Raw genomic sequence first — 22,839 nt, forward strand, 5'->3', positions numbered from 1 at the left:
GATGATGATGATGATGATGATGATGATCATCATCATCATCATCATCATCATCATCGTATGGTTTCAGGTACCTTATGCAGGCATTCTGATATGCCACCATCTAGGCTGCTTGGTGCGTCAATTTCAATGTTCTGTTGAACTCTACCAGACAGCAGTGTAAACTGGATCTATCTTGGTTTTACCCTGTGGGCGTGGGCAGTGGAATGTCATCCATGGTATCCCCTGTCTGTCATAAGAGGTGACAAAAGATGCCTCAGAGACTCTTAATTTGGGAGTGTAGGTTGGCGACCACGGTGACTCAACTGAGTCCTGGCATTACTTCCACTTACTTGTTCCAGGCTCCTCACTTTCATCTATCATATCCGACCTCCATTGGTCAACTCTTGTTCTTTTCTGACCCCAACGGTATTAGGTGTCGAAGCCTAGGGAGTTTTTAATTTTCATACCCTTCATGGCTCTTGTCTTTTTTATGACAATACCTTTATTTTTCGAAGGTCGTGCCTCTTCCACTTTTTTCCGTTGATTAGTATTAATAAAGGATGGTTGCTCAGTTGTACTTCTTCTTAAAATAATAATCACCACCACCACCATAAGTGAATTTAAAATTATTGCAGAATTCCATAGAATATATGGATTTAATTTTGAACACTGAGTTCAACATGATGATGATGATGATGATGATGATGCATGTTGTTTAAAGGGGTCTAATATCTAGGTCATTGGCCCTTAATTGTAAGAGATAAAACAAAATTTAATAATAATTAAAATTTAAAATTTTCCCACTGACTAGAATTTAAAATATGATGATTAAGAAAATGATTATGAATTTAAAATAATCAGTGGGTCAATCAATACTGATCTGCATTTAGGGCAGTCGCCCAGGTGGCAGATTCCCTATCTGTTGCTTTCCTAGCCTTTTCCTAAAAAAAAAAAATTTCAAAGAAATTGGAAATTTATTGAACATCTCCCTTGGTAAGTTATTCCAATCCTTAAGTCTAATTTGCAATGTGTTATTTTCTTACAGAATGTATTAAAATGGAATAAAGCATTGCCTTTGAAATAAAATAATTTATTTCATTTAAATGAAAAGTTTAAAAACACATTAAAAATACACAGAGACAGGCTAAAACAGAACCAATAGAATATCAATTAAAAGCAAATAGAAAATTGACTTTCAAACACAATAAAACTGGCCACTCTCTCTCAAAAAACAGATGGCAAGGTTTACTGACTCAGCATGAAGATTAATGTAGAAAAGACAGCAGTAATGATGTATGTTCGCCAGCTAATTGACATCAATATCAATTTGACTAAAACAAGTGAAAACTTTCACATTTCTAGTGCAGAAAGTTGTGGATGAAGCACAACTAACATAATGAGCAAACTTGTCCAGGCCAAGGTAAAAAAAAAAACATTCTAATCACTATAACTCCTATCCAAAAAAGTGAAAATAAAATTGATAAAAATATATATCTGGAGTGTTGCTCTTTATGGCTTGTAAACATGGACCGTTTATAAAAATAATTAAAGGGATTTAAGCTTTGATTTTGGAGATGAATGAAAAGAATACCTGGATGGCTGAAATATCTAATGAGGCTGTGCTTGACAGAGTTAGAGAAAAGATAAGTTTTTGGAAGGAACTATTAAAATGAAGAGATTGGTTTATTGCATACTTGTACAGGTAAAATACCTTTATGATTAGGGAGAAGAGGAAGAAGCAGGCCAAGATTACTGTTCACTTACCAAGATATTGTTGATGTGAATGCAAAATCCTATGTTGGAATGAAACAACTAATAGAAGAATTGCTGTCCACCAACCTTCAGATTCCTCTTGACTGGCTCAAATCAACTTTTGTATCATTGCCTGAAAAATCCAATGCCAAATTCTGCAATGAATATAGAACAGTTAGTTTGATGAGCCATATTCTAGAAATATTCCTAAGGGTCTTGCATTCGAGAATTTATCATAAATGAGGAGAATATTGAAATCTCACAGTTTGGCTTCAGAAATGGTTTTGGTATTAGAGGGGTATTATTCAGTCTGCTGGTATTAGTCCATCAGTGCTGGGATGTCAATATAGGTGTATTTGTTTGTTTCATTGAGTACGAAAAAACTTTTCATACAGTCCGCCGTAACAAACTCGTGAATATTCTTCGAGAATTGGGGCTCTACTGGAACCTGAGTGCTGGCATAAGAGTCGAAGGTCGTGTTTCAGAAGAAGTGTCTATTATGAAAGGAGTTCACCAAGGCTGTATTCCTTGACCAATACTTTTTAGCATCTATTCAGAAAAGATTTTTTGAGATGTTCATTATGGAAAGACTTTAGAAGTTGTGGTTAACAATCATCATAAATAACATCAGGTATACCGATTACACTGTCCTACTTGCAACTGATCTCCAGGATCTACAGGAACTACTTAATGTTGTCAATGAAGCCAGCAATGCCATGCGCTTGAGGCTGGAAAAGAAATGCAAAAAAAGACCTAGTTGATGGTTGTAAGTAAGAAAGAAGATGGTATTCGGAGTAGTCTCAAACCAGGAAAGGATTGCAAGAGTGGCAACATATAAATACCTGGGATGTGACGTTAATGATGCTGGGACCTTGCTTGTGAGATCTGATGCAGAATTGAGTAGGACAGAACTTCTTTTCAGTAACTAGAAAAAGGCCTAGTCAAGCCATGACCTTTCCATTACACTAGGACACTGCTACTCCGGTGCTAGGTTTTCAGCATCCTACTATATGGCGTTGAGGCATGGGCACTAACTGATGATGATGATGATGATGATGATGATGATGATGATGATGATGATGATGATGATGATAATGATGCTTGTTGTTTAAAGGGGCCTAACATCGAAGGTCATCGGCCCCTGGCACTAACTGAGACCATGTGCAAGGGACTGCAAGCATTTAAAATGTGGGTGTTCTGAAGGATACTGAACGTACCATAGACAGCTAAAATAACCAATATCGAAGTTTCACACTGTATGAACAAAGAACCAGAAATTATTATTACCGTAAAGAGATGATGATGTTGTGGTGATTATTGTTTTAAGAGGAAGTACAACCAGGCAATCATCCTCACCGTCAAGAGAAAGGAGCTAGAATACTTTGGTCATATGATTCAGAACGGTAAACACCATCATCTACAAGTAATACTCCAAGGGGGAATTGAAAATGTGGTCCAGAGAGAAGTAGGACATCGTGACCTGGTAACTGAAGCCAGTGGTTTGGGTTGGTGAAGCTTATTTTATTAAGAACAGCTAAGAACTAACAACAGATCATGCTACTTACTGCCAACATTCTGTGGGGACGTGGAAGATGACCTGAACCTTCAGATTACCAGGTAAGTTGGCCGTGCGGTTAGGGGCGCGTGGCTGTAAGCTTGTATCCGGGAGATAGTGGGTTCAAATTCCACTGTCGGCAGCCCTGAAGATGGTTTTCCGTGGTTTCCCATTTTCACACCTTAATTAAGGCCACAGTCACTTCCTTCCAACTCCTAGGCCTTTCCTATCCAATCGTCGCCATAAGACCTATCTGTGTCGGTGCGACGTAAAGCCACTAACAAAAAAATTCAGGTTGAGGAACCAAGAAGAAAAAAGAATTTAGCTCCTCAGCTACATGTTTCAGAGCATGATTGTCTTTTCCCTTTAAGATATCAGTGTGTGTGGATTTTTTTACCTATCATCAGCCTTCATAAAACTAGACTCCCTTCGTGGAGAACAATAGGACTACCTCACCACAGTTACCCTTTATTAAAATCATCCTCTTATTAACTGGGAGTTTTTTTTAGCTGCCACTCCTTTTCCAAGATGCCCAGGTGGGTTAGTGTTGTAGAGGTTAGATACCCATAACAGATCAAGATGGTAGTGATACTGCCTCTTTTGCAGCTTGGTCTGTTCATTAATTTTTTTCCCTTACCATATGGCATCAATTCTAGTGCCAAAATCATGCAGTCCAGCGTGTCTGGCTCCATGGCTCACTGGTTAGCATGCTGGCCGTGGGTCCAAGGGGTCCTGGGTTAAATTCCTGCTCTGTCTAGGATTTTAACCTTATTTGTTAATTCCTCTAGCTGGTGGGCTGGGTATTGTGCTGTCTTCAACATTAATATTCATTCTTGGTAAGGCCCCATCCAGACACACAGTTCTGGGCTTCAACTTGAAAGACTTGCACTAGGCCTTTATAGAGGTTATTCCATTATTATCCATACAACCCAGCTTCAAGATCATAAATCTGCTGCTCCAATGGGTGTTGCTAGAAACAAATACTGTATAAGCAGTCTGGTATGAGCCCAGAGAGTTGATACATTTAAGACAGTAGCGCCATTCATAAAATTATTTGTGCAAACAGCAGAGCTTCTAAGATTGCAAAGAGATCCTCACTTTTTTAATGAGAAACTACAATGTTTATGGTTTCCTTATTATGAACAAATGTAAATCACTCCCTCTAACCTTTGATCCATCCATTATCATCCCTATGCCTGGAAATGGTGAATGAGGCTGTGGAGATATCAGTGACAGACAGAAGTACTAATCTTCAATACTTTTGGTCCATGATGAAGATCTAGCCATACTTCCAGATCTTGCCATGGAGGTACTACCCCATTATGGGTATCCCAAACAGCCATTAACCCGTGGCTGATTTCATCTTTTCTTTCAGACAGTTTAGTAGGTTATTTTGTTGCTGTTACCTCATTATCTGTAACATAACTGATGTTTAGGAACTTGCAGTTATTTTTCAGCTTCTGAATTTCCCTGTTAATGTTAAATTTTCAACTGCTTAATTTAGGGTTGGTTTTTGAGTGATTATAATGAAGACTGTGAATATTAGGAGCTTATTCATTTATTCATAACTTAAGGCATAAATTACGTGTAAAATATTTTTGTAAAAAGTCTACAACTGTACCTATTTCTTTCCCTGCAGCAAACCTTGTTCCCTACCTGAAATCTGTATGAGAACAGTCTATTCAGTTAAGGGACATAGTGTATAAAATGTTGTCTTTATCCTTTTTCCAAACTACTTTCATTCCATTTATCGATTATTTTAACAATATCTTTTTTCTTTCTTTCCAGAATGGTACTAATGGAACAAATGTCTTCTCTCATGCTAGACATGTATTCACTCCTCAGCTGTTTGAAGATGAGGGGATAATACAGCTTGGTCCTAAGGATACTGCTAACGATGTTTTCATGCTTACTATATTTGTGGGAGAAGCAGTGAATTTACATCTGGTATTTATATATTTGATCAATTTTCTGGTTAAGACTTGCCCAAAGACCCTGTGTAAATTGATCCAAATTAATTACCAAGTTTTGTCAGAGAAATTTACTCTAATCCAGATTATTAAGCAGATAATTTTGTAAGAACAAAGGGGTGAGAGTTGCTGGAGTTGCTGGGACCTTTAAGCACAAAGCATTTGCTGTTGGATAGTTGACTACCAGTATTTCTATTGATAGCTCGGAGATTTTTCACTATTTATGCTGTCTCATTCATCCCTTTAAACCAATTATACAGTACAGTGAGTTTCTCTCATCGGTTGGCGGGCAGCCACGCCCAGCTTATCTGCCTCCAGTTGACTCGTCACTTCCCATTACACACTGCAGTGACAGCGACACACCCACACTTTGCAGTTCAGCTCCATGCTTAGAACATGTATTAAGAGTTGATCTGTCGCTCAAACTGTTCTCGAGTTGTGAAATGTTACCTCAGAGTATAATTCTCATAATGCCTCCACATGTGTACATGGTAGAGGAAAGGGTATTTATGTACGATAATTATGTAGAAACAGACTCTTTTAGGGAAGTCGTTAGGCGATTTGTAATACAATTTCCAGGTGTACGCCCTCCACATAGAGAGATCATGCGGGAACTTGTAAACAGATTGAAAGGAACTGGTTCTTTACTCAATAAGAAGCAAAGTGTTAAAAAACGTGTACTTAAGAAGGAAAAGGGATTGAAATTGCAGAAAGATTAGAACATACGCCTACAAAATCCCTAAGAAGCCTTGGACAAGAAGCCGGAGTTTCAAAGAGCTCAGCATGGCAAGCTACGAAAATGTTAAAATTGGAAATGCATGTGAATCGGAGTTTCCTAAGACAATGTCAGAAATGAGTCATGTGGATGCAGGAGGAGAACATTTCCAACATCTCCTGTCATAAGGTACCAGCTTATTTTCTTAATTCTTAATTACTAATTTTCTTAATTATTTTCTTAATTTTTATTGTAATCTCATGTTATTCATGGATAAAGTGAGCAAAAAAGCACGGATAAAGTGAGCGAAGTACTGTCCTTGTTGCCATGCCATGGAGTGGGGAGTGATGAGTCAACAGGAGGTAGATAAGCTGGCCAGCCGATGAGAGAAACTATTTGTACTAGTTCTGGGTAAATGCTTGGATTTGTAATCATGTCCTGTTAGGTGGTGGTGATTATAGTTTTAAAAGGACATACATGTAGGTAACCATCCTAGTGCATATTTACCCAGTTCTTTGAGGCAAAGGTTTCAGTCTGTCTCATTAATATTGCTTTATAATGGACATGAATGATTATTCAGTAAGTTTTTATTTTGAAGTTTTTTCTGATCTTCCTTTCCTTATGCAGGATGCAGTAATGGAAAAGTTTTTATACTGCGTTATGAGGTGCTTCTGGATTATTGTCAGGGTTGCTGGATTTCTCCTAGTGTATTATAGATGAGAAATTTCAAATACTAAAATAGGTTGGTTGCCCTCATTTCGGCAAACAATTAGAGAGTTTCCCTACTTTTTATGACAAATCTGGCAAGCCTATGTATAAGTTTAATTTGCATTATCATAGATATAAGATCCCCTCACAATCTCAGATATGTAATCATCATCTTTGACTGTTGCTCTTTCTTGACCATTATAAACCCATACTGTAATAACATAACTAACCCAGGAGACGTATTCACCATCATGGGCATTCACCCACTTGCAGGGAAAATGTCTTCCCAGTTACTGGTTTTTGAATGGCTGAAGAAACCAGTTCTCAAACCACAAGCTCTGCCATTATGTTTGTACATCAGAACTGCCAAACCTTCTTGTTGTAAGATCTGATGTACTCATTCTTTTTTTATCAGACTTGAGCATTTCTTATTATTGTTAAAAATGCAACGGGCACCAATGAAGAGCACAATCGGCATGTCGGCCAGTCACTTACTGCATCCTCCCAGTTGCTGAAGTCAGTTTGGCATTTCTTCATATTATATTAATTTATGTCATTATATCATTTTTACTCTCCTCACTGATTATGTTGCCCATACTTCAATTGAGAATACATCATTTGCTTTAGTGTTTGCTAGACATGTGAGAAATATGGCTGGCCTGTCATTGAAGTTCTTGAATGATAATCATTGCCTCATTGGTAATGGTACTGGTCTCTTCCAAAATACCTATGTTTGTTGAATGGTCCTGCCATTTTACTTTTAATAAGGGAAGGCCACAGCTATGGGGTTACCGATTTCGTTCAAACTTTGAAAGGTTTGTCTACTTGAAAAAAAAAAAATAAAAGCACATAAATGATAGAGAGTTTGTGCCATTGGCCCTTATGTAATGAGAAAATGGCCTTTCAAGTTTGATTTCACTTGACTTATTTCCTTTAATGCCTAGTTGGAACATAGGGCCTCGACGAAATTTCTCTAGCTTGTTTTATCTGCCGCCAGTGCTTTCACCTCCATGTTTTGTTGATTCCAGCTATCTCCCTGTGTATGGTTCTTTTCCAGATAATCCTCGGTCTGCCTTGTCTGCGACCGCCTTGTGGATTCCAGCTCAGTACCTGCCTTTTGATACTTCCTTGCGGTCTTCTCAGCGTGTGTCCAATCCATGTCCATTTTCTTTGTGTTATCTGTAGCTGTATTTGGCTTTGACTCTTGGCCTTCCAAAGGTCTTTGTTTGAGATAGTCTTCGGCCACCATATTCTTGTAATGTACCTCGAGCAGTGATTTGTAAAAGTCTGTAACCTTGTGGTAATGTCTTTGATCACTTTCAAGGTCTTGCTTCCATACAGTAACACAGATTTAACATTTGATTTGAATATCCTTAGCTTTGTTTTTATGCGAATGTGAGGGGATCTGTGTATTGGTTGTAACTGTGCAAAAAGATCATTTGGCTTTGTTTGTACAACCCACTATATCTCTAAAAGCACCTCCATCCTCACTGACAGTGCCTCTTGAGTAGCAAAATTCCTCTACTCTTTCTATATCCATTCCATCTAGAGTCAGCTAGAATTATTACGATGGTTTATTCACATTTCCTTAGTCATTTTCTAATTTACCTGTAAGCCTACTTCTTTAGGGTCTATTTTTAAGTCATTCAGTTTATTTCCACATCCTGAAAACATTCTGAAAGAAGAAAGAGATCATCCTCATAATCCATTTCTTCCAATCGGTTATTTAATCCCCACTGAATGCCATGCTTTCTGTTCGTTGCATCTCTCAACATACAATCCAGTGTCATGATAAACAAGATTGGCAACTGTAGACCGACCTTCTCTGAAACCTGCTTGTTCTTGATGTAGTCTCCTATCAAAGACACTGCTTATTCTGTTCGGTACGATTTTTGACATCACTTTTCCCCCATATGAGAGCAACGTTATTCCCCTCCAGTTATTGCAATCCGAGAGGTCACCTTTCTTCGGTATCTTGGTGAAGATGCCTTTCTTTCATTCCTTATGAAGACTACTTTGTTCCATATTAGTGTTAGAAGTGGCTCCATGATTTCTGCTGTTTAATGTGGATCTACCTTTAGGACTTTTGGGATAATGTTATCTACACCGGGTGCTTTGCCTCTTCAGTCAATACTGATCTGCATTTAGGGCAGTCGCCCAGGTGGCAGATTCACTATCTGTTGTTTTCCTAGACTTTTCTTAAATGATCGCAAAGAAATTGGAAAATTATTGAACATCTCCCTTGGTAAGTTATTCCAATCTCTAACTCCCCTTCCTATAAACGAATATTTGCCCTGATTTGTCCTCCCACGCCATCTCTCCACTGACAGCTCGGAACATATCACTTAGTCGAGCAGCTCGTCTCCTTTCTCCCAAGTCTTCCCCAGCCCAAACTTGCAGCATTTTTGTAATGCTACTCTTTTGTCGGAAATCGCCCAGAACAAATCGAGTTGCTTTTCTTTGGATTTTTTCCAGTTCTTGAATCAAGTAATCCTGGTGAGGGTTCCATACTCTAGTTGGGATCTTACCAGAGACTTACTTATATGCCCTCTCCTTTACATCCTTACTACAACCCCTAAACACCCTCATAACTATGTGCAGAGATCTGTACCCTTTATTTACATTCCCATTTATGTGATTACCCCAATGAAGATCTTTCCTTATATTAACACCTAGGTACTTACAATGATCCCCAAAAGGAACTTTCACCCCATCAACGCAGTAATTAAAAGTGAGAGGACTTTTCCTATTTGTAAAACTCACAACCTGACTTTTAACCCCGTTTATCAACATACCGTTGCTTGCTGTCCGTCTCACAACATTATCGAGGTCATGTTGCAGTTGCTCACAATCTTGTAACTTATTTATTACTCTATACAGAATAACATCATCTGCAAAAAGCCTTACCTCTGATTCCACTTCTTTACTCATATCATTTTTCTATATAAGAAAATATAAAGGTCCAATAATACTGCCATAAGGAATTCCCCTCTTAATTATTACAGGGTTAGATTTGTTTCACTGCTTGAGCGATCTCTTGTCGTGTTGGTGGTTTTACCGAGATATATCGAGCCTCTGAAATGGTTTCACCTTTTTCAGCTCTTTCCTTGTCAAGTTTATTGAGTACTTCCATGAAGTACTGTCTCCATCTTTTCAATTGTTGTGTGTCAGATGTGAAGGCTATTCCGTTTGCATCTCTGACTGGTTTCTCCGCAGAAAAGTTCCTCCTGTACCGACTATTGCTGCTTTTGCTTATGTTGCCAATTGGTCTGTGAACACTTGTTTATCTCTCTGCACTTTCTTCTTAACCTTTCGTTGGCCTCCCTGTATTTTGTCATTGTTGCTGCTTTCAGGTTTCTTGTTCTCCTGGAGTTAATGAGTGTGTTGCACTCTTTGCTTTTGGATTGATTTCAAAGTGTCATCCGATATCTATTCTTTCCTTTCTGGGTCTTTGTAACCCATTAGCTCTTCATGTGTGTCGAGAAAGACTTCCTTGACCATGTTCCATTCAGTATTTACCTCTTCATCTGGTTATTCAGTGAGGGCCTCAGACCTATTCTTCAATGTATCTTAAGTTAATTTTGCACTTCAAGTTTACAAAAAATCCCTAAGCTAAAACGTTTCAACTTATACATATCATTTTTGTCCCATATTGGCATCAACTCATAAGGTTAGGTTGAAAGAAGAATCCCATCTTCTAATACTTGTTTGTTTTTTACTGCTAGTCTATGTATTTATGAAACATAATCCAGCTTAAAATCGAATTACATTATTTTTTAAAGTACATGTTTCATTCCTAATGTGGAACATCTTCAGCTAAAGAAAGGATGCAAAAAAATTGGCATAAATGAAATAAAAATGCTGCTGATGATGATGATGATGATGATGATGATGATGATGATGATGATGAGATAAAATGTTCCTTCATGTTGAGTGTCCGGCTCCATGGCTAAATGGTTAGCGTGCTGGCCTTTGGCCACAGGAACCCCGGGTTCGATTCCCGGCAGGGTTGGGAATTTTAACCATCGTTGGTTAATTTCGCTGGCACGGGAGCTGTGTGTAGGTGTCGTCTTCATCATCATCATTTCATCCTCATCATGATGTGCAGGTCGCTTACGGGAGTCAAATCAAAAGACCTGCACCTGGCAAGCCGAGCATGTCCTCGGACACTCCCGGCACTAAAAGCCATACGCCATTTCATTTCATGTTGAGTTAAAACCTCAACAAGTCAGTGTTTGAGATAAAAAACTGATGTAAGGGGTCTTCTTTATTCAAAATGTTGGAGAAGTGTATACTTTTAATATGTAAGGGATCTTCTTTCTTCAAAATGTTGGAGAAGTGTGTACTTTTAATATCTTGAGGATAGACTTAAAAAAAATTAAATTTAAAATACGATTACTTGGGAAAACTCCTTCAGAATAATCAAACTTGAGGTTAAGTTTTTGTTATAAAGTATTAAGATGTAGAAGGGAGTCTGAAAATTTAGAATAAGAAATAAAAAAAAGAACCTTGTAAATATACGGTGGTGAAATGTCGAAGGAACAATCAAAATGCTTACCTGTATGTTTACTATGTTTACTTCTTCCTTTGCATCTTTAGCTGACTAAGTGTGTATTTGTATGGCTGTGAGAGGAGCATGAGGCAAAAGATAAGAAACGGAGGAGAAACTAGGGGAAATGTTGTGGAGAGTGAAGCTGACGGGAGGGAGACGTATGGGATGCTTTTTCGGATCCTTTTTGATGGCCTTCCTACATAAATCTAGATTGGAAGCCTCTTCCAACAGTAGGTATATTTACATTATCGGTTATTTCATGTACATTGTGACTAGGGTTTTTTTGGTCATCAATCTCAGTATAAGTGTTTTCTAAAATATCCATCAATTTACCCTTATTTAAAGTTTGCAAAATGGTTAAGCCTCTTTTTATTGTAGTAAAACTGTGATTATATTCATTTATGTGTAAGCTCACAGCCAAATATCTCTTATGTTTTTCAGCATTTACATGTTCCTGGTATCTCACTAGGAAATTTCGTCCTGTTTGCTCAACATAAGAAATGGCACAGTCTACACACTTGAGTGTAGATATCCTCAAATTTTAAGATCTATTACTACTTGCAGCACTATGGTGATTAAATATTAGATATTGATTATTATTACTGGTACGAAATACTATATTGAAACTAAGTCTCTTGAAGATGTTAGTCATTTGATAATATTTCCATTCTTATAGGTGAAGTTGGCAAAGTATTTCTTTTTATGCTCTCTTTTAAGCTGCGTGTGAGGTTTACTTTTTATTTTCTTTATTAACCTGTCAGTGTAGTTTTTTGTATAACCATTACTTGTTGCTATTTTGTAAATAAGGCAGATTTTTTTTCTGAAAATTCCTCTTAGACAAGGGGATATTATAGGCTCTATTCAATATGCTTAGAAAAGAACTTCTTTTATGTGCTTGAGTGTGATGTGAATCTTTCCGTAGAGTATTTATGGTTTGAGTTGGCTTTCTGAAAATCAAAAAGGATAGGTTTTCTTTTCTTATAATTACAATGGCCGATAAAGGTAATGTGTCAGTCATCATGTGCAACAAAGAATACCTAGAAAAAACTGAAGCATTCTTTTCAAGTAACACCATTACTAAAATTAAAAAAGATCCTACCAACTCCATCCAAAGAAAATTGAAACAGTTACTTAAGAACATTAATGTCATCTGTAATGATAATGAAATTCCTGGTTTAATTAGTATGATCCTAAGACTACCTTTAACAAGAGCAAAGCAAAGCAAATCAAAGCAAAGTCATCTCCGTACTGACCATAAAGGCCCTTGGAGGGGTGGAAGGTGAAGGCTCCCACTATCTATAAACTCGGCACTTGATGGGGTAGAGTGGTTAGCTCTACGCCCGGCTGCCTTTGCACCCAGGAATTAACCTGGTACTCATTTTTGGTGTAGGCTGAGTGAACTTCAAGGCCATGTGCACCTCCGTAAGTGGAAATCTTCTTTCTTAAATTTTACGATTTCTTGACGGGGATTCAAACCCACATCCTTCCGGGCGAACTGAGCACTCCTTTACCACCTCGGGCAGGCAGCCCCTCCTTTAGCAAGAGCTTTACTCAAAATACACAAACCTAATACACCTATGTGCCCATTGCATTTTCTGACATGTTTCAAAACGGCGTCAGGTAGAGGTATGGACCACACAGGCCGGAATTGTATGGAAAAGAATATTAAGTTGGAAGTTTATAGGAGGCAATAACCAAGTTGGAACATACAATTTTAAAAGGCTGTGAGGAGAGAATAGAACAGTATCAAATGAATTGTTTTGAAAAACAAGTAAAATATAATATATTATTATTATGACACAAAATTGAACAGATAGAGATCAGACGTGTGTCAGTTTAGCTGCGTCGGAAGAGGACAATAATTGCCAAGATAGTTGTTGAAATTACGAAGATATTAAGTAAATGGAAAATAGAGCCTAATACTTGCAATTCGACATTGAAGAGTGGAATCGCGGCGTAAAATTCGAAAATTTATTTCAAATACGTTCACCAATTGTGGGACCGATTCCAAATGAAACGATACGCCGAAGCTCATCACAAACAGAGCTTAAAGGAGAAAAAAATATACAGAAATCATTTTCTGAGAAGAAGAATTGAGAAATAATTAAGCCTTCGAGAATAGAAATATCCTAAAATTACAGATTCTTTTAAAAATAAGATCGGAGAGACTGAACCCAGTATAAAATATTTGATTGTCTGAATTAATAAGAAACATAAGGATATTGAGAAGAGATTATTATTTTAAGAAGTCTTTAAAAAAAATGAACGATTACTTGTTGGATTTCTTGGATTTTATCATTAGCTCAAGAATGAAGAAGCAGATGTCTTGCAAATTCCGAGGTGGACCGACCTGGAGATGAATATGAACCAGCCAGGAGACCAGACCTGATGAAAGGAGAGATTCCAGCCGTTCCACAGACCGCAGCCAGATGTGACGCACAGAGCTGCAAAGGACATCGTGCTTGCTGGATGACGAGCTAAGTTTGCTAGATATTAGTTCTTAATTAAGCTAGACATAATTATCTAATGTAATTTACGATATGTGTGAAATATTTAAGAAGTGAAGTGACTCAGTGAAGTGATGCATTTGAATGATACCATACTAAGTTAATTTATGACAAGATCGATATCTCGAAAGAAGTGGCTATACATATATCAAGTGGATTATGACAGCAAATTAGAATACGATTATTTGCGAGTAGGAATGTAGATTACACACAGCTGGATATTAGTATTTGCGTGCATAGATTTCATTAATGGGTTTTGTGAAGCCATTCATGCTAGGTTAGTATCATTGTGGGATGAAATAGAGAGAAATTATGAATTATACGAGTTACTCCTTTTTGAATTACATCATCAAATGGAATTACGACGTGCTAGAGGTTAAGCATTGTTCTATGAGAAGAAAGATGATCCAAATAAGTGAATATAATTGCAATAGAGTTTTATACATCTTAATAGATGTGTTTATTTATGAAGTGGTTATGATATATGAAAAATGGTTATGTTGTTGGTTTAATTGAATTGAATGAGCGATATAGAATAGAGAATGGATTTAAATGAAGCGATTGAAATAAAATAATACGAAGATATGTTGCAATAAGTCGTAAATATGGATGCTAAATGTTTATATATTCAAATGTGAATCAAAAATGCAATGCAAATATATTGAAGAAGAATCATCAAAGGAATAACATAATACAAGGTGTGCATATCGAACCCACATGCGTAGATGAGAATAAATGGTTTCCGCAATGTCAAACACAGCTGTTGTGGTAGGGAAATGCTTATAACAAATGACATATTATGCTAATGCATGTAACGGAAGATGAAATGAGTATGCAGCCTTATTGAATAACATGTATAATATCGAGATATCATAAGTTAAAGTTAGAGTTAAATAAACTTGCCATGAGAATATAAGCTTCGTGAGAGATCAAATGCTTATCGTGAGGAAATTAATAGGTTTAATTACGAACTACTTTAGTTAGAAATGTGAGGTAGATTATTTTATATTTTGAAAGATGATTCATGATTTATCTATATACATAAATTTTGGAAGACAATAGGGGTAGTAACCTTAGCACGTCATTCAACAAAAATATCTACATACGAGCGACCAATACGAAAGTGATTCAGATTGCAAGATTTAAAGAGTGCTTTTTTTGGAACGAATTAATTGTTATGATAGACAGAGACACAAATCATAAACATTCTTTCAATTTAATAATTAATTTAATAATGTAATTGAATAACACTAGCCAACATGATTTTGCGGTAAAATAGAAAATATGTAATTCTTATAGAAATCGCTGCCCTGATTCCGAAAATGATGCTATTTTTTCCTATCACGTCTAGTTTTGACGCAATTCGGTGTTTTAATATCGGCATGAATTCGTAAGATGTAATGTTGAGAGATGTTATCGCGCAACTTTTTTAGAAAAGAATTATGTGATTTGATTTGTTATTGTTGCATTTTATTATAGGTCTATTGCTCTCTAAATTTTCATTTTGTAGTTGGGGGTTTCCTGGTAAATTCATAACAAACTCTTCCAGATACCCAATAGACCGCGGGGTATGTAGTATTGAAGATAAGACAGTTGAGCGTTTGTCTTTCATCTTAGACCACTTGAATAAACAGACGAGTTAAAAGCCCCAGCCCTTATGCAATATTTATGATGGACTGATAAAGCAGTTCCCTTTCAGAGATAACAGTCCAAAAGTATTATACTCAAGAAGATGAACTTGTATTTTGTACGGATGTTTCAAATCTTCTACGTCAATTGGGAGAGAAAGAGTATGATCCTAGTAACTGGCGCGTTTTTATTGACTCTTCCAAAAGAAGTTTAAAGGCTGTTTTGCTTCATCGTACAAACGTTCTGGCATCCGTATCACTTGCACGCTCCACAAAAATGTCTGAAACATACGAGACCTTAAAGTTGGTGCTTGAAAAAATTAATTATCACGAGCATGGGTGGCAAATTTGCGGTGATTTGAAGATCATTGGATTGTTGCTGGGACAACATAAAGGCTACACAAAATTTCCCTGTTTACTATGCGAATGGGATAGCAGGGCACAGGGTAAACATTGGGATACAGTGAATTGGCCAGAAAGGAAACAACTACAACCAGGATCCAAAAATGTCTTGAATGTAAGTCTTATTGACCGTGGAAAAATTCTACTTCCACCCTTGCACATCAAATTAGGATTGATGAAACAGTATGTAAAGGCATTAGATAAAAGTAGCTTATGCTTCCAATATTTATCCACTAAATTTCCCTCATCATCAGCTGCAAAAATCAAAGAAGGCGTATTTGATGGACCACAGATTCGTAAACTGATGAAGGATAAAAATTTCACAGACACGATGACCAAAATTGAGAAAGATGTAGTGACTAAATTCCTTGGCAACATTAAGGACCCTCAATACAAAGAAATTGTAAGGAACATGTTAGTGAAGTTTAAGGAACTCAGTTGTAATATGAGCCTTAAGCTTCATTTCTTAGCTTCGCATCTGGATTATTTCCCTCCAAATTTAGGAGCTGTCAGTGAAGAACAAGTTGAAAGGTTTCACCAAGATCTCAAAGATGCAGAACGACGCTATCAGGGACGTTGGGATGTGAAAATGATGGCCGATTACTGTTGGCAGATTGCACGAGACGACCCTTCTAGAGATCATTGAAGAACTTCAAAAACCCAGAAATTCCACGGAAAACGGGAAAAGACGTAGGTGCGAATCTAACCTGCACATAATGTAACAAAACTATATGGGCCGATTGCAGAAACAATGACTAGTTTTAAGCCTTAGACATCGTCTACCTAAACAACGTCTAAATCATTCACGATCTTCCATTGCATAAACAATGTTCAGTCGATGTTTAACTAGACATCCCTTAAAGTTTCAATATTGGTTTGAAAATGGAGTCAGAAGTATCTTTCATGCAACTCTTTGCTTGTCGCAACCAATGAAATGAGCATGACTTACGAGTATCGCTTTCGGTGCAAATTAAATCTCATAATATTATCGACACTAAAGCAACACGCCACCGTACGGGGAACTGTAGCTTTCATTATAGTGTTGTTACACTGAGTGTAATTTACTCATAAATACGGTAGCTTCAACGAAGAGAAGATGAAGCAATATTAATGTGTAACCGAGTGTGTAATTGTTTTCCGTAGTTTCCCTATTTTTACACCAGGCAAATACTAGGGCTGTTATTATGGCCATGGCTCTTCTTCCCCAGTCCTCTTTAAACGATAATCACCACCACTTGCCTTTTCCTATCTGATAGTTGCCGAAAACCTATGCGATTATATATATAAAAATCCCATACAACCTACTTTTTAGTTTTCACTATTATGTGTGTTTACTTGGCAGTAAATATAAGTGAATCTCTCCCGGTTGATGTATGTGACAGCCCTCAGACGATCGGGACACATAATTGTGATATGTATGTAGTCGAAGTGGCCTATAATTCCATGGAAATTACCCGATGTATATAATAAAATATATCGATTGCCAAGAATTGTATTCAAGTTGACAGTTAGCGGACTGTCACTTTGTCAGTCTCAAGAAACAAGTCTCTCGAAAAGCGAAACCTTATTTTATGATTATCTCCCCGTGCATGTCAAACGAATTGTTGCGATTTAGCAGCGGGCGACCCACAGAGAGGCCGTCGGACTAATCTTCCTTCCCGGAATTGTCTCAACATAATACAAATTACGTATTTCACGGTACATAACCTCTGATTGTTATTCACTCCTGTCATTTGAGGTTAAACAGTGCTCTCGGCAGTATTTAAACATGACTGGTTGAACATCGGTTTTAGACAGTGTCTAAGTGATAAATGACGTCTCTGCAATGCGGCAGCCATACTTAGGCATTGTTTAACCGTAGACATCGTCTAAATGCCGTTTCTGCAATCGGCCATAAATGTTTAACCATGTAATTTTTATTCAAGGTACAGTTATATTAATTTAAAAGCAACTGTACAGCTGAAACTAAATAGGTGCTTTATGCTTCAGTTTCACGAATTTCAATATACATTAAAAATATAATACAAACCATCTACTTGCTTACAAAGCAGCATTTATTTGTAATTAATGCATGCAAAATATGATTACGTATTGCAAGCTGAAATTTACATTAATATATCAAATTTAATCAATACTAAGTATCAACAATTTTACATAAGAACAAATAACATTTTGTAAAATTACCACTAAGCCAGATGTGATACGCCAAAACTAATGTTGTTCTCGAATTCTGCGTTAAGAACTTCATAAAACCCACCTATTTTCGATTTTAACGCACAAAAAAGTTTATTTTTTGCAGGCTAGTGTAATTGGATGATTTTCATATCATATGAAATGTTTAAGATGTTAGCTCGTGTCAGAAATGAAATCCATTTTTTTTCTTTTGAAAGCCAGCACTGACTTTGATGAGATACATGTATATAATAATTGATTTACGCCATAATTAGAAAAATATCAGCATATTCTATGTTCTCTTTTCTTTCATATTCAATTAACTTAATAAATTTCTTCTTTTGATTTATTTATAAATGAGTGAGTTTGTGATTTGTAGATGTTAGATGTATGTTGACTTAATTTTTAAGTTATTTTTCATGCGGTTTACTATAAGACCTGCGGTGATTGACTGATTGATTCAAAAATGCGATAGGATGGAAACGTTCAACCATAGATATATATGTCGTGCGCGATCTGAGTCTTTTACAAGATATTAGAATCATTCCGTATTGACGGTTTTCACTTTACAATGGCGAAAAATGAAAGTATCCTCCTATTCAATACATCACTTATGATGTAAAGTGAAAATCTGAGTCTTTTGTCTGAATCCACGTTAATCTAAACCATTTTTTATGAAGAATTACCCTGAGAGGACACCAACTACTGGGATATTTTTACATGTGTCGTACCTGGACGTGAGATGGGCACACCTATAAGACCGATTATTAATTTCAAAGTGGAACTACAATTAGAAATTCAATTGACTTATGCAGAACTACTGAAGAAACCTACAACCTGTTTTCCAGTCATTGACTGGGTCAGGGATGTAATGAATGAAGCAGATATAGGCTATTAGTACGATGGGGTCGCCACTCCCAAAGTGATTATTAATGAATGATATATGCTATGAAATGATAATGGAGAGTGTTGTTGGAATGAAAGATGACAGGGAAAACCGGAGTACCCGGAGAAAAACCTGTCCCACCTCCGCTTTGTCCAGCACAAATCTCACATGGAGTGACTGGGATTTGAACCACGGTATCCAGCGGTGAGAGGCCGACGCGCTGCCGTCTGAGCCACGGAGGCTAATTGCAGAACTACTAAGAACATAAAATTGAAGCCATCTTTCTTCTTGAATTCATTTGACGTTACCAATATATATTCCAGCATCCCAACAAAAGAGACCCTTGACATTACCAAGAACAACTTAACGATGCGCAAAAAAACTTAGTAACCATGAATTTGAAGAATTCATGCTACATTTGGAATTTACCCTCAACAAAATTTATTTTCCTTTCAGTCACACAGTGTACCAACAAAAAGGTCTCCCAATGGAAGCCCCAGCATTGGGCATTTTAGCTGAAATTTACATGGATTATTTAGAGAAACATAAAGTTCTAAACGATGAAAAGATTTTGTCATGTGGCTAAGGTTTGTTGATGACATTTTTGTAATTATGGATGAACAAATCAGTAGTAGTGTCAATTTAATAGATCAAATCAATAATTTAGACCCTTCTATAAAATTTACAAAACTGAAAATAGTAATAAACTACGAAGGCCATCCTGAAAGTGGTACCCGTTTGCGTAATAAAGACACAGGAGTAAATATTAACAAATATACACATTTTTATTGGAATGAGCATACTTTACACTACTTCTCCACATAATCTCCAAGCGAATTTAGGCATTTGTCATAACGTGGGACGAGTTTTTGTATTCCACCGTCATAGTCCTCCGCCGCCAGCGTTTTGAGATACGTAGTCATGTCTCATTTAAGTTCTTCATCGCTGTCAAATCTTTTTCCCGCCAGAATGTCTTTAAGCTTCGTAAAGAGATGAAAATCCGAAGGGGCCAAGTCCGGACTATACGGGGGATGGTCGAAGGTTTCCCACTTGAATTGCTGCAAGAGTTGTTGTGTTATCACAGCTGCATGAGGCCTGGCATTGTCATGAAGAATGACGCCTGTAGACAACAGACCTCGCCGTCGATTTTGCATTGCCCACCGTAATATCTTTAATGTTTCACAATATGAATTAGCATTAATTGTGTCTCCACGGCCCATAAAATTAATGAGCAGTACACCTCGGCGATCCCAGAAAACGGTTGCCATAAGTTTCCTGGTGGATAGAACTGTCTTGTATTTTTTTTGGTTCGGTTGGTGAATGAGCATGATGCCACTCCATTGACTGTCGTTTACTCTCAGGTGATGCATAACAAACCCATGTTTTGTCCCCAGTAATGATGCAAGTCAGGAAAGAGTCTCCTTCATCGGAATAACGTCCCAGAAACGTCAGTGCTGCAGCCATGCGCTTGGTTTTATGCTCCTCTGTAAGCATGTGAGGGACCCACCTTGCACAGATTTTTGAATAATGCAGATAGTCTTTGACAGTTTCATGAACAATTGTTCGAGACACATTAGGAAAATGTTCAGTGTTCATCAATTGTGACGCACTGATCATTCCTCACGCGTTCGTCTACTGCGCTCAGCAATTGGTCTGTAATGACAGATGGTCTCCCTGAACGCTCCTCGTCGTGTGTATCTCCCCTCCCCAGGTTGAAGTTGCGACACCAGTGCCGAACAGACGATTCGTTCATCACGTCTCCATACACCTCCGTTAATTGGCGATGAATATCACAAGGTCGAACGTTTCGAGCATTAAGAAATTTAATCACGGCCCTCACTTCACAACTGACAGGGTTCTCAATTTGTTTAAACATTTTAAATGATCACAGGCACAACACAGGCAATGTTAGCGTCACGCAACCTTGCACAGAGCAGGCAGACAAACCACTGACGCGGTCTGACCTTGCCCAGCAGCTACGCGAGTTGTCAGCTTTTCATGCAGCGCTAACGGGTACTACTTTCCAGATGGGCACGTAAATTTTCTGGATCTAACTATCGAAAGAAAATAACATAAAATTGAAACTATCTTTCACCTTGAATTCATTTGACATTACCATTATGTATTCCAGCATCCCAACCAGAGAGACCCTTGACATAATCAAGAATTACTTTTTTATTTTCAGGAAGCCAACTCAAACCATAAATACTATACAGAAATATCACATCACCCTGAAGCACATAAAAGAAGTTCTTTTTTAAGCATGTTGAATAGAGCCTATAATATCCCCTTGTCTAAGAACGATTTTCAGAAAAATTAGCCTTATTTACAAAATAGCGATAAATAACGGGTATACGAAACACTACATTGATAGATTAATAAAAAAATAAAAAGTAAACCTCAAACACAGCTAAAATGAGAGCATAAAAAGGAAAACTTTGCCATCTTCACCTATAAGAACGGAAATATTTATCAAATCACTACTTTAGTTTCAATATAGCCTTTCGTACCAGTAATAATAATCAACTTCTAATATTTAATCACCATAGTGTTGCGAGTAATAATAGATTTTTAACTCTAGATTGCTAAGCTCTTCTATGAAGTACGTTATCACTAAGCATTCGTCTACGAGACTACGGAAAAAGAACCTTCCATAACTCTTACAATTACTGTATTTAAAACTTAATAACTAACCCAGCATGTAATACATTCTATGTACAGACAGATTTTTCTATTTTCCACAAACCCATGTCATTTCAACACTCAGCACGCATTGTTGATCGGTGGTCACCGCACATGGCTCGAAAGCAAACAGTACAATAAAACCGTGTCATTTCAGTTTCATGTCCGTACTGATACTTGGTATTTACAATCACAAAGAATTAGGTGGTCGGTACCCATTCTTTGTGACTGTAAAAACCGTATCATTCCTCGTAGCTTTGAGGGACAAAATGCATATGTGTTCTTTTTGCCAAGTTGTGCTTGGTCTGGCCTGTGTACTATATGATGTTCATTGAGAATTTCACAGATGATACCACGTAATGACCGCTGCAAAGTTGGTTGCATAAGGCGGAACTGGAGGTGAGATCTAATCAGGTCACCACTACTGCTGCGTGAATGCCCTTCTCGAGATAAGTTTTTCTAATACCAATATAAATGGTCCGTTATTGGACATTATAAATTTTCCAGCTAACTCATCACTGGTTGCCAGCGTTTCGCCCCCGTGTGCTAGGCTGGGCTCATCAGTTGGTACCTAGCACACCTACGAAGACGCTGGCTAGTGCATACCATGGAGGCCACTGCGTAGGCTAACTGTAGCCACCGGCAGTGCCAATGCACTACGAGACACTTTGTCCCACTACAAAAAATTGATGCCTGCTTGGCCATCAGATGATATATCATAAGTTTTTTCTCCCTTTTGGAGGATGTTGTGGCAGAACAAAATATATCCATTTACTAAGAACATATTGATGATGGTGAAGAATACACACAGAGGCCAGTGCTTGTTCATTCTACTGCAGTACATGCTGCAACACATTTGTACGAAAGAGTCTGTTGCACCTTTTGTTTTGTTATAAAATTAAATTGCTGCAGGTTTGCCACTGTTATCCCTTATTTCTATGTTCTCATGAGTAGTGGATAGCAGAACAATGACTTTCCCCTGCTTTGGTTTTTACGATACAAGAGTTTTTGGTCCATCAAAACAGAACATTGACGTGCCGATTTTTTGCTTCTTCACTTCAAGGAGCTCAGAAGGTATCTTGCGTTTATTCTTTCTTATTGTTCCTACAACTGTCAGAGAGTACGGTGGTTTCAAAAGGTCTTCAGCCAGTGGGACGAAGATATACCAATTCCCCCATGGTTACATTCCTTACCGCTAATGAGAACGTAACAATGAAATTATATGTTACGATGTTAATAATGGAAGTACTCGTTGTCACAGTGTGCTATTGTTTATTTTTAGTATATGCAAAGTAGACAAATAAATAAATAAATAAATAAATAACTGCTCA

The 22,839-nt window shown here is 37.4% G+C and overlaps 1 protein-coding gene across 1 annotated transcript in view; it reads left to right on the forward strand.

The window, feature by feature from the left end:
• The window catches only part of LOC136858625 (centrosomal protein of 120 kDa), a 453,009-nt gene that overhangs the window by 107,580 nt on the left and 322,590 nt on the right, over positions 1–22,839 (forward strand). Inside the window, exon 5 of the mRNA XM_068228779.1 lies at positions 5,075–5,233. Within this exon, the coding sequence (XP_068084880.1) occupies positions 5,075–5,233 (159 nt within the window). The remainder of the gene's footprint in view (positions 1–5,074; positions 5,234–22,839) is intronic.

The sequence above is a fragment of the Anabrus simplex genome, chromosome 1 (assembly GCF_040414725.1).
Source record: "Anabrus simplex isolate iqAnaSimp1 chromosome 1, ASM4041472v1, whole genome shotgun sequence".
Lineage (NCBI taxonomy): Eukaryota > Metazoa > Arthropoda > Insecta > Orthoptera > Tettigoniidae > Anabrus > Anabrus simplex.